General features: G+C 42.3%; 1 protein-coding gene across 1 annotated transcript in view; it reads left to right on the top strand.

The window, feature by feature from the left end:
* The window catches only part of SLC2A13 (solute carrier family 2 member 13), a 148,962-nt gene extending 133,565 nt beyond the window's left edge, over positions 1-15,397 (top strand). Inside the window, exons 8-10 of the mRNA XM_051639928.1 lie at positions 7,573-7,694; positions 7,840-7,992; positions 9,145-15,397. Coding sequence (XP_051495888.1) covers positions 7,573-7,694; positions 7,840-7,992; positions 9,145-9,371 — 502 coding nt within the window. The 3' untranslated portion in view covers positions 9,372-15,397. The remainder of the gene's footprint in view (positions 1-7,572; positions 7,695-7,839; positions 7,993-9,144) is intronic.
* The last annotated feature ends 4,915 nt before the right edge of the window (positions 15,398-20,312 follow it).

The raw sequence follows: 20,312 nt of genomic DNA, 5'->3' as shown, positions 1-20,312 counted from the left end.
CAGTTAACCTCAGCCCATCGATCCAGCCTGTCCAGGTCCCTCTCTAGAGCCTTCCTGCCCTCAGGCAGATCAACACTCCCTCCCAACTTGGTGACATCTTCAAGTTTGCTGAGGGTACACTCATTCCCTTCTTCCAGATCATTGATAAAGATATTAAGTGGAACTGGGCCCAGCACTGAACCCTGGGGAACACCAGTCACTGACTGGCTGCCAAATGAATTTAACTCCATCCACCACGACTCTTTGGGCCCAGCCATTCAGCCAGTTTTTCACCCAGCCAACAGTGTACCTGCTCAAGCATGACAGAAGAGAGTTATGTCTTACAGACAGGTATTTTTGTGAAAATGATTATTTTAGTAATATCTTCTCCTTAGGTATCTTAAAAATTAAGTAATTTTTTAATTAATAGTGTGTATGAGCTATAGTGAAATAGTCCTTGTGATTGACTTCAGAAGATATTAGCAGTCTATAAAGTGTCTGTTTCTTTTATAAGAAAGGAGATAAAAGAGGGATCAGATCAGTAAAGAAAAGATGCTCAGTGTGAATAATTGACGGTTATTTCTGTATGTTACCTGCTACCTCTAAGCAGATCTGTAGGAAAAGCTGATTTAAATGTAAAACTTTATTAGAAATTCAGTTCTTACCCTGTAACACACAATAATGAAAGCATCTCTAAACTCTTTGGCTCTGTAACAGGTAAAGCAACCAAGCTTCTGGTTTTGTTGGGGTTTTTTATTTTGTCTTTGATTATGTGCTTTCCATTTCCCAGATGCAGAGTACAAAGTGCTGGCCAGTCAGCTTGAGGAGGATAGTTTTCATGTTGGTATTGTTCTAGCCCTAGTAGCTGCTATTAAACTTACTTGGTATGGAAAGTGTTGCACAGGAAAAGGAATTGGCTTTGTCACTTCAGTTTAAGATATTTTTTGTTGTTGTTGTTATTTTGGACAGCAGCAATTACTACTGCTCTTACCCTTTAAAGTGCCATGGTTTCTGTTTGTTGTGCAGGATGTCACCCACAGTTCTATAGGTATAATGTATAGATCCTATAGCAGGAGGCCTCAGCATGATAAAGTCTGTTTTTCAGTCATGTGCAAATGCATCAGCAATCTGCTGAGGTGCCATTTCCTTTCATGCTGTGAACTAAACTGTTTTCCCAAGTTTTTGAAGTGCATGCTAATACTGTAAAAATTCTTCGCCAGTTATAGCAAAAGGCTTCAATGAGTGTCCCAAAACACTGTGGGTATTTTTATGTTATGAAGGTTAAGCAATGTCTAGCTGAACACCATGAAATTTTATGGGTACATTTTTTCAAGGCTACATCTGTTAGTTCTTTTCTGTGCTTTTTTGTTTGTTTTTTTCAATTGCTGTCATCTGGTGTAAGAAGCTTCATCTGCATATTTTTTAGCAACATCTGGTTTAATGGATGAGTTAATTCTCAGGGTAAACTACAAACTCGAAGCAGTAGATGCAGACTTCTCCAGAGGGGCTTGGAGCTACAGTGTATATTCTCTGAGGCACAGAAGCTAGTAGCTAGGGAATTGTGAGAAAGCTTATGAAGTATTGATTCAGACATTTTTCGGGTTTAAATTAATCTGTTTGCCTTCAGGAAAGAGTTACACATTGCTCAGAACTTCAGATAGCATCTCATTGTGTGTATATAGAAAAATTAAGCCCTGAAAGGAGCAGATTTATTTGTTTTTTGATCTGAATGTACTGATTTATAGTGAAAATACACGTTACGGTTTCACTGGTTTCTATGGGTTGTGCTAAATATTTTGAGTGTATATGGATAGATAAGGGAGGCCACTTGATGGACAGGATAGAGCCAGTTTCCAAAGTTCTCCATAGTTACATGTTTGACTACCACTAAATAATTACACAGTTAATCTGGAACCTTGCTGAATTCTGCCCTTTAAGTAATATAACGCTAGGGGTCTGTTCAGACAACTAAATATCTCTAGAAGAAAAAGAGGGACTTGCATTTGTGAGAACTAAGCCAAATGTCAAGGTCCAGATTCTTCTGTGGGATGAGTAATCTTGTGTATAAGTAATCTTAGTTGTTCCCAAGCATCTTCCACAAAAACCTTTCTCACTCCAAGCAGCATCTACTCTGAATTATGTCTGTATGATCTCCTGGCCTTTCCATAACCGAGTGTCAGGTGAAAAGATGAGTCAGTAAGCTTGGCATAAATTTATATTGTTCAGTTGGATTGGCATGATATAAAAGTCAGCACTCAACACAGGAGACTTAAGAAATCTCTTTAAAGAAATTTTGAAAAAATCCAATACATTTGTGTTACACTAGAGACTAAGTTGGTACATTGTAGATTATCAACAGCTTGATAACCCAGATACAAAAGTCTGACATATGAGCAGTTTTTAACTAGTTTGACTCTCATTAGAACAAAAAATATGGAGGATTAGTAAAACTGTGAAGTAGGTGTAAAATCTGTCTGTACCATCAGCACCTGATGTTAAAGTTTATCTCAGAGCAGAAGGTGTAATTTTGAAATATGCCTATTCTAACAAGCATTTTAGGGAGATGAATGATCACATTAGAGATTTTCTTTAGAAGTAATTTACTTCCTTGATTTGATTTGAATTTTGACCTTTTAAGACTTTTGATCTAAATCCGTTTAAGATGTTTCGGAAGGGCTTTAAAGACAATGAGAAGTCAGCAGCTTTCATATTAAAAATGTATTAGCTGTTCAGAATTAAACATTTAATTCCACAAAAGCCATATCTTTAAGGCTACACAGTCTTCACTCTACAGCAAAGCAAAGAATAATGGAAATTTGAGGAGAAAATCAGCTGGGTCTCTGTCTTGTGCTGTGCTCAATTGCCTGTGCTATGTACTGCCCAGCCATTTTCCTTGCTGTGGTTTTCAGTGTTGAGCTTGAGAATTGGCCAAATGGCTCAAGTATTAAGCAAATTTAGATTCATTATCAAGGAAATGGTCTTACTCTGTTTTGTCTTGTAATTAGCAATAACATTTTGGACCACCCACACCAGCTCTTCTTTTCCCTTCTTTTCTATGCTTTATGAAGGTAATTAATGAGGTTGAGGAGCAAAGCTTTAGATCTTCTGAACTACAGACCATATCTGATAAAGGGTGCAGTCTGTGATTCTGAAACCAAGCATATAATGCCCACAATTTAGAAATCTACTGCTGTTCTGCTTAATTTCCAGTCAGTCAAATTGTTTGCATCAATTGTTGGAAGGTCAGATGTTCACTAATTAGAACAGGTGTGCATCTTAAATTATCTGTGGAAAATAGTTAACAAAATAATTCCACGGTGAAGATTTTCAATATAGCACTGTCCGGTCTTCACTTTGGCAGTGATTTCAGAGGAAACTGTGTCTCTTCACTGTTTATACTGATAGGATGTTACCCAGCATACTGGTATTTTTAAGGTTTTTGCGCTGGTACCTGAGTGCAGTGTTTCACTTGTAAGCTGTTTGCGTGGCATTTTTCTCTGTGTGTTTCAGCTTGTGAAGTGCTGCTTCCCATCAGAGATGCTCTCTTCATGCAGGACAAAATTCAGAATTTTATCTGGTGGTACATTATATAGTAATTATTAGTATATCCTTCAGGAACATAATATTTCTTGTACAAATACTAGTATAGCAGTAGAATTAGTGCAGTAACAGAGCTTGAATAAGTCCCTAGCTTTGAAGGGGTGTTCTTTTTGTATGTAGCAAGTACTGCAAGACTCCAGGAAATGCAAATATATTTGCTTTTTCTCTCTGTACCATGCTGGTTTACTACTGAAGGGTAAGCAAAGCACAGTTTATTACTGCAAGGTTTCTGTTAAATCCAGTCTCCAGTGCTATTTTCCTGTTTCAATGCACTGAATCTGCTTTCTTGCAACCAAACTCCTTCGTAGTTAGGAGCAGACAATGAAGAATAGATGAGTGTCTTCAGCCATAGCAGGCTTTGTAGCATATGGTTTTCCCTGGTATCCTTTGTGTTCCGCTCTGTCAAAAGTAGGACACATCTGGGGAAAGATGGTAGGGGAAGGAAATGTCCAGACCTTCTTGTGGGTGTGTCTGTATGAATCAGCAGGTTGGTTTGTGCTAGTGGAGGTGGATGCAAGATAATAAACCAAGTACATCTTTGTTTATAGTAGTATAGGGGTTATGGTTTAGTTCAGGACTTGTCAGTGTTAGGTTAACAGTTGGACTCGATTATCTAGAGAGTCTTTTCCAAGCAAGGTAATTCTGTGATTCTGTGTGGAGAGAAAGCATGAGGCTTCTCTCCGAGGAGCTGTCGATCTGACTGAGCAGAATGGAGAAACCAGTCTCTGCATCAAGATGTTTTAAAATGCTAATCAGCTTGTATTCATTACTAAACACATGCAAATGAAATTAGAGTAACAGTGAAAGAAGCAAACATGATGTTAAAATGGTGTGAAACTGAGCAATCCTGGCATTTTGCAGTGGTGCAGATGCAGGGTGGGCAGCTACACGGGGCTGAGCGGAGGTGGCAACAGGGTCACCTGCTGTTTTCTAATTAGTCTTTCAACCACTATTTCCTTAACATGTAAGGAATGGACAGTTTAAAGATATGGATAGTTATGCAGCACAGTTTAGTCTTTTGTATGTCCTGTACCTGGGACATGACTCAAACATGATATGACCTGCACATAATGAGGAGTGTGTAGAGTGGTAGGGAACATCAAGGTAGACACTAACAGGGAATGGGCCAAATCTTTTGCTTGTAATGTTAAAAAGAATGCTGGGCCAAGCCATGAAAGAGCAAAGTGACAGAAGAAGGAACCTGGGGCGGTGCTTAGAAGCAAGATGAAGTAGTGGAAATGATGGCAGCCATCCTTCTGGCTGAGAAAAGGTGAAAAATGCCTGCCATAAAAGCTGCTGGTGTTTCAGGCAGATGAGTGGTCAGGCAGTGGCTGAGACCACAAATCTATTGTATCTGGGCATGAGGGCCATATCTTTGAGAGGGATTTGGTCTGTTTTCTATGGTTTTTTTACCTCAAGACTGAAAGTGAGTCTGTGTGTGCTGGGTGAGATCAGCTTTCTGGGGAGCACGCAAGGCCAAGCAGAAAGGGCAGGAAGCTGCACCCTGGCCCTGGCTGCTTTGCTGGCAGCAAATGTCATCAGGGGCTTGGCATTTCTTCAGGGAGCACTGGCTCCACTTGGTCAGGTGCTGCTCAAAGGCAGGGTGCAAGTGCCACTAAGGCAGCCTTAGGGTTTGGCTGGGGTTTCAGATGTGCATTTATCCAGTATTTGTTTGGTTAAGCTCTCTTTTTTAAGTGTACATTAACTTCCAGCTCTCCTGCAATTAGCTGTGGGACTTCATGGTGATGTCCTGTGTAAGTGTTGTCCTGTTGGTACCTCCATGCCAACATAAGGAAGGTTTCTGCCCCAGGAGTGGTGGTGGGTTGGCCACCAGTGCTTAGTACATTCCTGTTCAACCTGAGACTGGCTGGTTGTTTCTTAACAGAAAAGTTAGAGGAGAAGTATTTGTTTGGAATTTGCTTTGGGAAGTTAACAGTAATGGTGGTAGGTCCTCTGAAACATTTCAGGGTGTCTGTTGCTTCTCCATCTCACCGCTCATTGCCCAGCTGTCACCTGTGCAGGCATCTTTCTTCTGGTTTTCCTACTGTCATGAGGGTCCTGTCCTTCAGTTAAGTGCTCAGCTGATCTGGAAATATTAACCCCGACAGATATTCAGCTCTCTGTGCTTTCTTCACTTCAAGTGAATAACATTGTTTGCGTATGAAAGGGTAATGTCTGCCTAAGTCTTCCCTCCCAAAAGCACATGGTTTTTCAAATGTAGCAATTCATGTGGTTGCATCTGAAAAATTTCTCTAGATACAGTTATGACTTGTCCCTTTAAACAAATGTGCTTTTTTTCCTTAAAAATACTTAGAATTAATAATAAAGTTGCCAGTAATCCTTAAATATACATTACATTATTGGCAGTGAGATGGAAATACCTGATTTTATACCTATTCCTAAAAAATACGTAATTCCCATAGTCCTTGGAATAGAGACAGTTTTTCTTTCAGTATCTCAGGCACAGTTTACCTCTGGTCTGATTCTTAACTTTACCCTCTAATTAGAAATGCTGCCTTCTTCTAAATTATTTCACTGCAGAGAAAGACAGTACATGCCTCTCTTCCTTATAACCTCCCTTGACCTTGGCACACTCCATAGGCATTACTGATTACACCCAAAGTGTGCAGCATATAGTTAGCTCATCAGTGATGTAAGGACTGACTTCCATTTGACCTTAAATCCTTGCATGCAGCATTTTTAGCTCAAAGTCCTACTGCTGCAGCTCTTTTTGCTCTGTGCAATATTCATGTGAATGGGCTTATTGGCTTTGGTATGACCTCTTGTATAGTAAAGACCAGTCACTTGAAGGAGAACTGTAGATACAAGGCAAGTGTTTAAATTCAGGTATGTTCTACTGGTTACTCTTCTTAAGACCAGGTTTGGGAAAGAGCACAATTCTGAATGTGTTGCAGAATGGCTTGAGCAGCAGGGCCATGGGCCCTTGCTATCTCCTCGAGAAGCCTTGAGAGTGTAACACAAATAGCAGCTGTACAAGCAATCTCTTTTTTTAGCCTAACACAAGTATAAACAATCTCTCTGTTAGCTTAAACTAACTCAAGGACAAGGTAGAGAAGTAGAATAATAGAAAACAAGGAAGAACCCTGGAACTCAGATGTGTGTTACTATCCAGTGAAATCACTACAAGTAGTTACTATCCAATGAATTCTCTACAAGCAGGTTTGGAAAAGGGTATAAAAGTAACACTGTGTATTCAATAAATCGAAGCTTGCTTTATCAATCACATTGATTCTGGACTGCTTGCTCCCCTCGCCGCCGGCATGAATGTAGGACTTGGCTCAGAGATCTTGATAAATTAACAGGGATGAAGATTTTTTACCTTTATTGTACATTTGTTAGCATTTTGTAAGACATTACGTGCCATGTTTACACTGAGATCATAGAATCATAGAATGGTTTGAGATGGAAGGGACCTTAAAGATCATCTAGTTCCAACCCCCTTCATGGGCAGGGACACCTCCCACTAGATCAGGTTGCTCAGAGCCCCATCCAGCCTGGCCTTGAACACTTCCAGGGATGGGGCATCCACAGCTTTTCTGGGCAACCTGTTCCAGTGTCTCAACACCCTCACACTAAAGAATTTCTTCCTAATGTCTAAGCTAAATCTCCCCTCTTCCAGTTTTGATCCATTACCCCTTGTCCTTTCACTACAAAACCTTGTAAAAAGCCCCTCCCCAGCTTTCCTGTAGCCCCTTCAGGTACTGGAAGGCCACTATAATGTCCCCTTGGAGCCTTTTCTTCTCCAGGCTGAACAGCCCCAACTCTCTCAGCCTGTCTTCATAGGAGAGGTGCCTCAACCCTCTGATAGTCTTTGTGGCCTCCTCTGGACTTTCTCCAAGCTCTCCATGTTATTCTTATACTGGGGGCTGCAGAACTGGACACAATACTCCAGGCAGGGTCTCACAAGAGCCGAGTATGTTACCCATTGCCCTGAAGATTCTTTAATATGAAAATTTTTTTAATTTTTTTCAGATGTTCAAATGAAACAGTATTCAAAAAGGAGGATTTGTTCTGGGCATACAATTTCTGCCCCACTCCGTACTCTTGGACAGCACTTCTGGGCCTTATTTTATACTTGGTTTTCTTTGCACCTGGTAAGCAAATGCTTGTTTTTGCATATAAGTTTAAAAAATTTTAAGCTAAAATGTCAAATAGTAAGGCTACATGTTACATTTACTTTTGAGTCCAGCCATTAAACTGAAATTGATTTTTTTAATTATTATTATTTTTTATTCTTAGGAATGGGTCCTATGCCCTGGACTGTCAATTCTGAAATTTACCCCCTTTGGGCTAGAAGTACAGGAAACGCGTGTTCTTCTGGAGTCAACTGGGTTTTCAATGTGCTCGTGTCACTGACATTTCTGCATACAGCAGAATATCTGACCTACTATGGTAAGAAACAGTATGTGTCAGTGTATGTGGTGCCACCACTGGTGCAGAGATTTTCTGCTGATTCTCAGTTGCTTAATTAGTTTTGCTATGAAACGTCAACTGTGAATGCAGTGTTTTGAACTCGTGATGGTTTAGTAAAACTAGAGACCTGGTACAACATGCCTGGATCATAGAGTTTGGTCCAACTTCCGTAAGAAATGCTTCTTTCTGTTCTTAACTGAGAACCTAGACAGTTGATTAAAACAGGGAAGCTGGAAAAAAAAACACTTGACTTAGTGAAATATGCTGATTCCCCCGAAAGGAGACAGCATCTCCAATTTTCCAGTTTATGGAGGTATCCAAAGCCAATATCAGATGGTCCTTGCAGAAATATCTGTGTAAGTTGCTACTACTCCACTTCCAGCTGTTGATTAAGTCCTGTCTGCTGGAACCTGCAGAGAATTTGTCAGATTACTGCTCAGCCACTCCAGGACAAGTCATTTAAATCATGTTAAGCTGCTGGGGAATTGATGTGACCTTCACATCATTACTGGTACAGATTCTTTCAGCTTCAGTTCTCATTTCTTTGAGTCATCAGTCTAGAAACACATGGCAGGTAAATGTTTGTTGGTCCTTTGGTACTTTCTCTGCCCCCCTAGGTAAGGTGGGTGACAGGGGAAACAAGCTCTTTCTTTCTTACTGCTAATTGTCTCTGCAGGAGACTTTAAAATAATAATAAAGTGTAAGAGTCTCAAGCATTATTTTAATCTTGACTTTTTGCTTAAGTTTCTCACTTCTGGGGGGTTGTCTTGTGTCCTTCACTGTTAAGGTAAACTAAGAAAGTTCTTGCCTTTCATATCTGCTTTTTTCATTGGGTATGCAACTGTTTAATTGCTGTTTATTTTAACAGTGAAGTGACTTGTCCAAAGAAGATGTATGTTATCTTCCACGTTAAATGAAATTGCTTTTGTTAACTTACTCCCTTGTGGAGTGATGCCATAAAGCAGCCTTCTCCTACACCCCAGGCCCACAGCTTGTTGTTTTAATGATGCCTCTCCAACCATTGCTTTTACGCACTCCTTTGATATCTGCAGCCTGCTGCTCCCTCTGCTCTGGAACAGAAAAGGGATGGGAACTTCTGTAACTGACTGTGCATATTATTTTACATTCCAGGAGCCTTCTTCCTCTACGCGGGGTTTGCTGGCTTGGGACTGGTTTTCATCTATGGCTGCCTTCCTGAGACCAAAGGGAAGAAACTAGAGGAAATTGAGTCTCTGTTTGAAAGCAGGCTATGTACATGTGGTATGTCAGATTCTGATGAAGGGAGGTATATCGAGTATATTCGGGTGAAGGGAAGCAATTACCATCTTTCTGACAATGATGCTTCTGATGTGGAATAATTTTCAGCTGCTGATGTATTTAATCATGTAAAAGCCTTCTGGGGGGAAAAGCAGCTCTCTGATGACCTCACTACCCTGCTTCTGGTCTGGTTCTCCTTTCTACTGTCTAGTTAAAAATGCCTTCATGTTCAAAAAATACTCTGTCTTGGGAGGAAATTCAATATTCTAGTGTTTTCTTGAGAACTAAAAGCAATGGCTTCCAAAAGAGATTGTATTCCACGATTATGTGAATTCACCAAGCATGCACGACCAAGGTATTTAGTAGGGTGCACTATGCCAGATGAATACAGAAGGTTATCCTAGATGGTCAGTGGTTGTCCTTATCTTCAGTACTGACAAAAGATAAAATAATATAATAGCTAATCAGAAAGCAGCTGACATCTGTCAGATCCCCATTCCATAGCAGCCTAGCAGATAGCTCTGCTGTGCAGTACAGCCAATGCATAAGCTGCTGTAAGGGTAGCCATTTAGAGGGTTTAACTGATTAGTAAAATACAAAGGTCGGCTATATCTGTCAGAGGGAATATTTCCCAGATTTACCCTAAGAGAATTTCCATTTTTATTTATTTGAGATAACAAGTAGAGAGCCACGGCCACCTGGGTGGAGGTTCCCTAGGGTGCTGTGGGTCTGTGTTACAGCAGGTTGTCCAGACACTGCTGCTCTGCACTTCACACTATGGTTGGGAGTTGGTGTTTGTGAGAGAAACTGCCAGATTTAACTGTCTGACAGCAGGACAGCAGAAGATGTACAAATGAGCTGGTACATGTTCCTAGGTACAACGTAGAGGCTTCCGTTAGTTGGAAAAAATTATTTTTGTTTTCTTTGTTTTGCTAAGAATATCTGGGTCCTTGCCTAGTTTTGAAAACAAAATATCATGAGCTAAAAGAAAGAAAAGGAGGGGAGAGGTTTTGTGCTGCTAAATGCACAGTGGTCATCCAGCACTTTTTGCTTGCAAATAATCATATTGCCTTCAGTTTATCTTCAGTTGTGCAGAGTAAATGAATCCTAACACATTTTTCCTTCAAATGCTTTTAGTCAACCGGTGTCTTGCTGGATCTAAAGGGAAATATTAGCAATGGGCAGAAGCCTTCATGTCATATAAATTGCCTTACTGAAGCATTGCAAACTTGTCAAGAAAATGTCAGGCACAGAAATCGACTTGGCTGCCTTTAGCCTGGTAATGAACATGTGAATGGTGTTTTATTCACCCGCCATGCTCGCTTGCCTTGGCAAATTGAATTTTATGCAGCTACATAAAAATATTATGGTGGGGTTTTTTTTCCATGCCCTTTCCTCACTGCTTTAATTCTTCAAAGATGTGAGTTTGAAACCATCAACAATTCAAATTCTTATCTTTGAAACATTTACTTCATGAAAGAATGTGGAAAATCTCCTCTGCCTGTGGGCTGCCCCCCATTCTTTGGTAAAAATACAGTTATTTTTCTTTGTGTAAAGATTAAAGAAGTTGTTAGGTCTATTAGCTTTTATAAATTTGCTTTGTGGGCTTTTCTTGGGTTGAAAAATATGTTGAATGTAGAATTACTATCAAAACTGAGACTGGAAATTTGTTACTAAATTATTTTTATTGGATAACGTGGGGTTTTGTTGTTGTAAAGAAAATTGTCATTATGTTACCTGATCTCCTAAAGGGGGAGACTGAACTTCAGCAATTGGGTGTATTTTATGTTATTTTCTTTTTTACTTCATTAATCAAAGAAGTATTTGTGAAAAGAAAACATTTGGAAGCATCTTTCTGTGACTTGACTGGGACTAAAGGGGGAAACCATAGCTGGCAGAGGGAATTTTAAATGGTGAGAGGGCTGGATTCTCACTCCTTCCATTTCACCTCCCCTTTAAGCGCACAATGTTTCTATGCTTAAAAGCACCAGCTGTTGAAAATGCTCAAGTCTCCAGGCCTATCTTCCAGTGCACCTGCCATGGGATGTCTCTGTTAGGCTGTCACCTCTTTGAAACCTTTACTGAAGGTGCAGTACCTGAAATGAGAAAAAGGGTTACTTGGCACAGATGAGAACAAACTAGTTCTAAGGCCAAATTGGTTTCTTCCTGAAACTGGAAAATGAATGTTTGAAGACGCTTGTTTGGAACAGTTTTGTCATGCAGAACAGCATGTGAATAGGTGTGTCACACCCAGCCTGTGCTCATGTGATCTGCTACACAGAGAAAGGCTTCAGTAAGTGTTTACTGGCTTTTCAGAATAGGGGCTCACGGCTCTGACCCCCCTTAGGAATGTTCCCTTGCTTAGCACCTTCTGCAGGAGCAGGGTGCAGGCCAGGGAGGGTGTCCCCGTGCCAGCACCATCTCAGTGCTGACCCTGCTCTTCCTTGCACTTGTGTCCATCCACAGGGAGAGGAAACCACTGCACTTACTGGGCATGATCAAAGCAAAGTCACTGGAAAGGTCACTGTCACAAGATCAGCCTCTTTTGTTTTGCAGGCAGTGCTGGGGCTTTTTAGCAGCAGAAGACCATCTTTCTCTGCCAGCCTTGTTTCACGGATGTTCTCAAGGGGTGCTCGGTTGCTCACAGCACTGGGCTCATTTTCTCATGCAACAAGTTTGATCTTACTGGAAGCAGTTTTCTGAAGGTTTGCATCCCATGCCCTTTTTCTTGAGGCAAAATAATTGAAACAACTGCATTTTATTCGTCATTGCTACTGGCTATGATGGTGCATTGGCTTCTTTATTGTCACTTCCCCTTTCCCTCCCTCAAAGAGCTGGGTTTAAGTCTTCCTTTTAGGGTTGCTTTACCCCAGGACAACATTCCATATCTTCAAAACACTGAACCCAGTACCAAGCATCACATGTAATAAAAATGAGATCAAATGCTTGAAATTAATCTTACACAATTAGGGTTTTATTTTTAGAATCTGTGAAAATGTATAATGTATGAAGAAAATTAAACAAAATATTTCTATTTTGCAAAGGTTTTTTATATTTGTTCATATTTTAAGTTTTAAGAGATTTTTGCTAAAGGTGGACTTAGTAACATTCCAGATAAAAGAATAAGAAAAAAGTGTAGCTGAATAGTTTCTTATGACAGGATTTTAATTTATGAAGTAGCATAAATGGTATGTCTAAGCACAATATTGTTTTATTGAAAGCTTTTCTGCAGAAGATGTGAAATTGTTTCTTCACAAGGACTGCACACTTAATTCAGGTATTCTGTGCATCAGGAATGCTAGAGTAATACTGCTGGTAGACTTGGGCATATTGGTGATACACAACAATTTGAGATATTTTAATTCTGATTAATCTACTGACTCTATATGTTTTGGCCTAAGAGCAAGTATAAAAGAAATAAATCCTGATGCATTTTTCATCTTTTTAAATTTGATTCACATACAGTAGTTTGTTCACCATGGTGCAAATCTAAAGTGTTGGGTGGACTGAGATAATTTGCCACTTGTTTCTTTTTCTGGTCAGTGATCAAAAATCAGTTTTTAACAAGAGAAGCAAACCTGTTTTGAAGATAGAAATGAAGCAAGGCCCCAGGACTCATTTGAGGGCACTGAAGTTGCATTGCCTGAGATCACGCTCATAGATACTGCTACCTAGTGAGTTGCAGTGACAGCTGTGTCAGAAATGTTGGGATGCATTCCAAGGAGTATTGTCCCAGTGCCAATTTATTTTTGCGTGAGTTGGAAAATGCTGCATTTCACTGCTGTAGGAGATAGGGTTGGGAGGGGAGAAGGAGGAAACTGTGCATCAAAAGCCCCACAGAGTCATGTTTCAGTAGAGATGGGTGTCATAGCCAAAAGGAGCCATCTCTGACTTCTCTTCCGTGAGGGAGAAGGTGGGATGAAGGGACTGTGCTTGTTCCTGTTGGTGGGAATGGGGGTGAAGAAGCACACAAGTGTTCCTCTCCTGTGCCCATGCGGAGGTGAGAACATGTCAATGGAGTTTGCAAAGCTACTGTTTTTTTCCTTGGAGAAATCTCTTTTGCCCTCCTTAGTCACTCAGGGTGAACACTGGGGAGTAGTTTTGACTTTCAGGACCTTCTACAGGCCCTGAGTGATGGCCTTTGCTTTGGCCATGAGGATGTTTGGTGCAGTCCCACAGGCAATGGACTAATTAAAGGTAGACCCTGCACTTCTCAGCTTTATACCCAACTTCCTACTTCTCAACATCAACAGTATTATAACATGGTCTTGACATTTTACTTGTACTTGTGTAAGAGGCTTTCTTAGCTGAAAATCACTAAGTGAGAAAGGCAGAGTCTTCATATCATAGAGACATCTTGGGGTAAAAATCAAGGCAGAAGAGACAGTTCTGCAAAGCACTTTAAAGAGTAGGATACTTGTGCACTTTTATTCTGAGAGAATCAAGCTGACCAAGCCCATTCCTCTGCATTGGGAAGAAAATCCAGCTCAGTGTACCAGGCCAGAAGCAGATAATGCCACAATACGTGCTTTATGGCAACATGTGTCTTTATTGCGGGTAACATTTACAGCTTACATGTAGCTGCTGCCTATCAAGTGACTCAATTGTTCTCTGGATTTTAACAAGTCACATTTTTGTGCAAGAATCTTAGCGGTTTTCTATGGATCTTCATCGCCTTGTGTACAGTACAGTTAAGCATAATCCACAAAGTGATCTAGGTTGTGGCAGTGTTACAAATGTCAGCACAGTAAAATCTAGGTGAACATTGTTAAAGAAATATTGTTGTTTGTGATACTGGAGGTAAAAACTCCTTAAAGGGACCTATCTATAGATTTTAAAAGACTGAAAAAAATGGCAGTTCTTATCTATTTTGTGTATGTTTTCATATAGAGAAGGAGGTTTTTATGTGCCAATAACCATCTCTGTAGTGTTTTGTAGCTGGGTGTTACTGGTGTTCCAGAGTTCTGTATATGGGAATATACTTTAGCCACAATGACCTGTTGTTGTGAACCAGCAGCATGTTTTTAATCTTACTCACACCTCTCATCAGAGGTGCTTGCTCATCGGCTTCAGTAGAGCTCACTCACGCCAGGGGAAGTTTGACCAGCATCAGGCCTCAAGAATACAGAGTTTATCTAAATCCCTGCTCTTTCACATCGTCCCTAGACAGTATGTTACATGTGAATGATCTGGCACGTGTAATTATAAAGCTTCAACTCTGATTCAGTCGCAGTCCTCGATTCTGTGGAGTTGCAGTTTGTAAAAGTTTGGGTTGGTTCTTCATCCCATTTATATAAATAAGGGATGCACTGATTAATTATGAATAATATCCACCTGTTTCTGAAGGAAACATCAGTTTCTGAAGTGTTAAAATAAAGGCAAATTTCTCTTGTTGCCTTAAACATTACACAGACTTTAGAGAGGACTGAATGTATGACCATCACATGACTTCTGCAGGAGGAACTTCGTGGATCCTGAGCAGGTGTGAAACAGGGTGGTTTTGTGGTGCTGGGATGCTGCGTGACGCCGCAGGCCCACCTGCCGTCCATTCAATTTTAACTCAAGTAGACCCCATGAATTCAATAGGATTGTTCATATGCTTGATCTTCTCCATGTGCTCAGTGTCCTGCTGGTCCAGGGCATGGCTGGGAAGTGGCACAAGTCACATCTCCACTTTCCATTGGGCATCTCGCAGCCCTACAAAAGCGTTGACTGGATCTTTTAGTGACAAATTCTATGTAGAATATTCAAGACATTATTGGAGACCAAATTGATAGTCATGCTTCCATGTGGAACAGCAACATGCACATGACACCATCAGGCACGCTGTAACCCCTGGGCGTGTGTTACAGTATTCAGTACAGAACAGGTTTTGGCAAAACTCATTGTCAGGTTGTCCAAGTTATTTCTTAACCACGTCAAACATGTGCCATTTCCTTTCGCAACCAGTCAAGCCTATAATGTATGAAAGTGTTGTACATTTTCTGAAACTTACGTGATGTAAAATTATTTAATTGACTTCTGTTCTGATTGCTTTAATGAAGTTTGGTCTTTACATACAAATGAATATCTTCAAAGAATTGTCAGTGCCAGAAGTGTAAATGAACAAAATAAAAGGTGAGATACTTAATTACATAATCCTTCTTAGAGTTTCCTTTGTTTGGGTACTCAGGTCTCCTTTTAGAGTCACACAATTGCATTGCTCAGCAAAATGTGCTAAAATAGCCATGGCCTTGCCTGAAATCCCTTGTGTGGCCCCTCCCTGGAGGTGTCCAAGGCCAGGTTGGACAGGGCTTTGTGCATCCTGGTCTAGTGGAAGGTGTTCCTGCCCTTGTGGGGGGGGTTGGAACTAGATGGTGTTCTAGGTCCCTTCCAACCCAAACCATTCTATGATTCTATGAAAAAGCATAAGGGAAAAAAAAAAAAAAAAAAAAAGTGGGAATAGCTTTGAAGATTATCTTAATGTGATTTATTTCAAACCTGAGAACATTTCTGTGACGATAACGCACCAGACAAGTGTCCCTTCCTTCCCGGAGGGTTTGTTTGAAGAGCTGAACGCAGCTACACAGAGCTGCCAACTGTCCCGATATCCCCACGTGGGTTTCCAGTGTCCCCTGCCCAAACACAGCCCAATTCTGTGGCAGCAATTTATACCTTCAGACTTGATTATTGACTGGGGAAAGGGCAGAAGTTGCTTTTTTCTAATGAGGAAATGTCCTAATTCTGTGTGTTTTATTAAGAAAATTGCTAAACGGGTTTGATGATTCATGAAGAGCAGCAGGACAGTGGCCGTGCCGGGCTGGGGGCTGCCCTTGCCTGCTTGGCAGAGCTCTGTCTGTGGCAGAGCTTATCTCCTGGGGAAGAGAGAGGAAGCGGATCATTTTTCATTGACAGGTTTTGGTTTTAGGTTTCTGGGTAATAGTGCTCATCAAGGTGATGAGTGGCTGCAGTTCAGATTACTTGTCACAAAAACCACACAGCAGCTTTGTGGGATAGTGAAAAGCTGGTGGCTCTGTGGACAAATGCTCCATTTTTTTGCCTTCTCCCATTCCCCTTAGCTCTAGCTGCTATCACAAAACAACTCCTGATGGATTGATTTCTGAACTGCAGGCAGTGGCAGCACTCGCTTCCAAATCTTTGTCTTTTCAGGATCAGACCTCCTAGGCATCAAGGCTGAGTGGTGCTGCATCCAAACCAAAGTCATCCTTTACAGTCCTGGGTGGTCTTTGCTTTGTGCATGGCATGAAGTGCTTGATTTCAAGGCTGCTACAATTTGTAGGAAATAGGTGGTAAGCTTGTAAAAAAAAAAGAATTATTTTTTCTCTAATCTTGGTGATCCCTCACTGAGTCATTCTGGGCTGCTTTAAGAGACCTGCTGGTGATCATGGCCAAAGCCAACAGTCCTCCAGCCATCCCCTGCCCATGCAGAGCTCCCTAAGCTCTTCAGCTGCTGCAGTTTCACTTCCAGCTCATTCGCTTGACCCAAAATGAGTGGCATCTCACCCCTTATCCTTTTCACTATTCCAGAGTACTGAAAAGAAGAGCAGGGTGTCTTAGATGGAGCAATAAGGTGCATATTGTATGAAGGGAGAGAGAGGAGCAGCATCCAAAATTACCTGCAAGATATTAAGACCATCCCCATGCAGGGATGGGCTTAGGTGCTTTTTACTGCAAGAAAAGAAAAAGGGCCAGGGAGATGAAAAACTTCCAAGAAACTTCCTATTCTGTGGATTATTCTTCAGAAAAGATCATTCTGAGTAAATGAATCTGCACAAGGATCCAGGAGTTGCAAATGGTGTGAGGAGAGGAGAAGCTGCAGGACACTGGTGCCGGGGAGCACATCCTCTGGGGCGGCTCAGATATGAGGAGGAGAAATCAAGCCCTCCCCTTCAGCTGAGCAGTGAATCACATGCTTATCTTCCCACTGGAAAGAGAGTTTCTGCTCTTCCTTAAATTTCATTAGAGGTGGTAAAACGGGGATGGAGAGGTGAGGAAGGTCAATGCCTGAAGGATTGGTGAGGGTTTTGGGGAGGTGGTTTGAGATGCACAAGCAGTTTGAGGGCAGAGGGAGCTGGATTAGCTAAACTTTGCAGAGATGCATGAAACTGAGATTGGATCAGGTTGCCAAGGAAACATGAGCAGAAAGAGCAAGGAGTAAATCCCTAGCAGTGGCTCAAGGAAGGAAACAGGACAAAGCTTGGGGGACAGTTCATGAGCTGAGTGTGTGGGTACATGGTGCCTCTGCTATGCCACCACTTGATGACAGGAGACACCGTCAAACTGTCCCAGGGAAGCACAGATGGAAGATGGGTACTGGGCTGAGGATGCAGCAGCTTCTGCACAGCAGTTTGTTCACTGCTTCATCTATCAAGACTATGTACAGTGAGAGAATTCCCCCCATGCCCCTGCCTGGCACTGCGCTCCAGCCCAGCCCTGCTCTGCCACCACACCCTGCGCTTCTTCCTGACAGGGGCCCTCATGCTCCAGGACATCTGGGTGCATTTTGTTTAAATGGACCTAATTGCTGAGCGTTTACTTGTAGCCTCTGCCAGTGTTGCTCCTCACCATCTCATCTCCCTGATTTTGAGTTTCTGATGCAGCTGGGAAGTGGTGCATTGGAGTAAGCCTTGCTGGTAAACTGAGGCTTGTTTTAATCTGTTCATGGCATGAGTGATCAAACCCTGGCTGACTGCTCCCAATTAACTCCTTTATTTTGTCCAGGATGTCTGATATGACAGTGTGCCCTGTTACTGGACTGGCACAAGATGTGACCACAGTCAGAGCTGACCTCTGATGCTATGTGGATTCTCCCACTTTCTCCCTGGTGTCTGGGGTATCTGTAGCCCCCAGGTTGGCTGTGGGAACACAGGAGGGGCAACTACACTTGAGAGAGACCAACAGAGGGCTATGAGGATAATAAGGGACTGGAGCTTCCCTGGGGTCACCTAACTACTGTGGTTTATCCCCCCAGCCCAGCCATGGGGTGACAGTGGCTGTCCATGGCGTGGAGCATCCTGCTCCAGCTGGCCCTGCTCTGAGTGGGTCTTGGACTGGGCAAGACCAGAGGTCCTGACCAGCTTCAGCATCTCCAAAATTCATCTGTTCGCAGGAAGTGTAGCTTCTCTCAAGAGCAAATCTCCTTACAGACCTCCTGGTTCCTGACAGTTACCCCCCACAAGGAACAGGGTAAGTCTTCTGCAGTATGATGTATTGGCTTGTCCTATGAACAGTCACAGCTCTGGGTCCTTTTGGCCCAGCCACCCCATGTGTGCTCAGTGTGACACAGTGGCAGTAAATCACAGCCCTCTCTCTGCAGGTGTGCACAAACACAGTTGGTTTGGAAATGTTTTATCACAGCTCTACTAAATACTACAATGGGTCTCTTGCAGCCTCCCACCTGATCTTCACTGACCCCTCTGTCTTTTGGCCCAGGACTCCCCATGGCTCCCACCCATCAGCATCCTCTGCAGTCCGTGTGCTGCGTGTGAGCTTCCTGCACGCTGGGCTCCGTTGGGTGTCACATCCAGAGAGCTGCACCCCCCAGAGCAAGTGCCCTCCAGGGGTAGGGTGTGGATTTACAGCAGTAGGGTGAGGGGAGAGCATCTAGGATTTGGCTCACAGAGGTATGAGACCATGTTGGAGTTCTTCCACCAGCCCTGGAAAAATCAGGTGAAATAAAGCATCTGAGCAGAGGAGGAGACTGGCACTGAGATAAGAAGCATGATTATCCTCTAATGCAATAATAGTAATATAAATACTTTAAAATACTTTTCTAGTCACTGCAAAAGAGCTCGCTGCCTTATTTATCATCATTGCCAGCACACATACCACTACAAAGATAGTTTTATTTCTTCTGATTGCTTTGCAATTACAGGTAAAAATTGTAAGGTAATTGGATTTTATGCGCTCTCATCCAGAGGCTTTGGAACATGATTATCTACAGTGATTGACATGTCCCAAGTGGTGAATTATTGAATTAAAGCCATGTGTGCAGCTCTCGTTTACAGCCAGTCAGAAAACGGGTGTCTGGCACTGAGCTGGGTGATTTCATTTGAAACCCCTACATGCATATGTCCACACGTTGCATCCAGCTGTCTTTTCCCTGTTCTGACCTGCATTATTTGTCCAGCAGGTTCCCTGGAACATACTGGGAATCCACCCCACTCAGAAGCTAGCTTTGAGGATTGGGAGTATCTGCCTGAACTCAGGTAGTTCACTGCAATGTAAAACAAAACACAATTTAAAAGTCCCAGCACTGATGCCACTCTCACATGGATCAGGAGTGCAACTTCTCTTGCACATTAATAGCAGTCTGGCTCAGGCTGGGTCACATCAGCACCTCTTAGCACAGCCACCAGAGAGCTCTCTGTCCATGTGGCAATTTTACATCTGTCTGTCTAATAAAACCCCTGAAATGTAAAACACACAGCACCAGAGCCTGTAGCTGTAACGTGCTGTTCACCAGCCTCTGCCACTGCCTATTGCAGGAGGCTGCTGGACCTGGCGCGCTCGAGCAGTGTCGGCTGTGGGAAGCGCCCTGAAGCTGGATGTGCCACTGGAAAGGCTGACAGGTACACCCAGGCATGGCAGACTGCTGGGAAAATGCACATCTTGGAGATGTCCCCCTTGGAGATATCCCCAGTGGGGCCAGCACGGGCTGCTGCTGGTGTGCCACAGTCTGAACAGGCTTCACAAGGCTGAGTGAGCAGCTCTGCCTCACAAACCAGCAGCAATGAGCACATCACAGCTGCTACACAGGGAAATCACAGCTCCTGTGAAGAGGATGAACATCACAGCTTCAGATAAAAGAAAATTACTAGGGAGTTTGCTTTGACAATAAATTGAGACAACCTAAAAAAAAAAAGAAAAATGTGCTTATGTCAAGCCTTAGGAAGTGGGCAGTGAATTGGCTAAATGATGGTTGCACATGTCAGAAGTCTGGCTGTGCAAACCACTTCCAGTGTCTGCAATTTATATATATAAAAGACAATGCTATTTTCTCCTGAGTACAGAGAAGTTCACTGAAATCTTTGAGACACTGC

Source organism: Apus apus, chromosome 1 (assembly GCF_020740795.1).
Source record: "Apus apus isolate bApuApu2 chromosome 1, bApuApu2.pri.cur, whole genome shotgun sequence".
NCBI lineage: Eukaryota > Metazoa > Chordata > Aves > Apodiformes > Apodidae > Apus > Apus apus.
The sequence above is the reverse complement of the archived record's forward strand: the minus strand, read 5'-3'. Positions and strand labels throughout refer to the sequence as shown.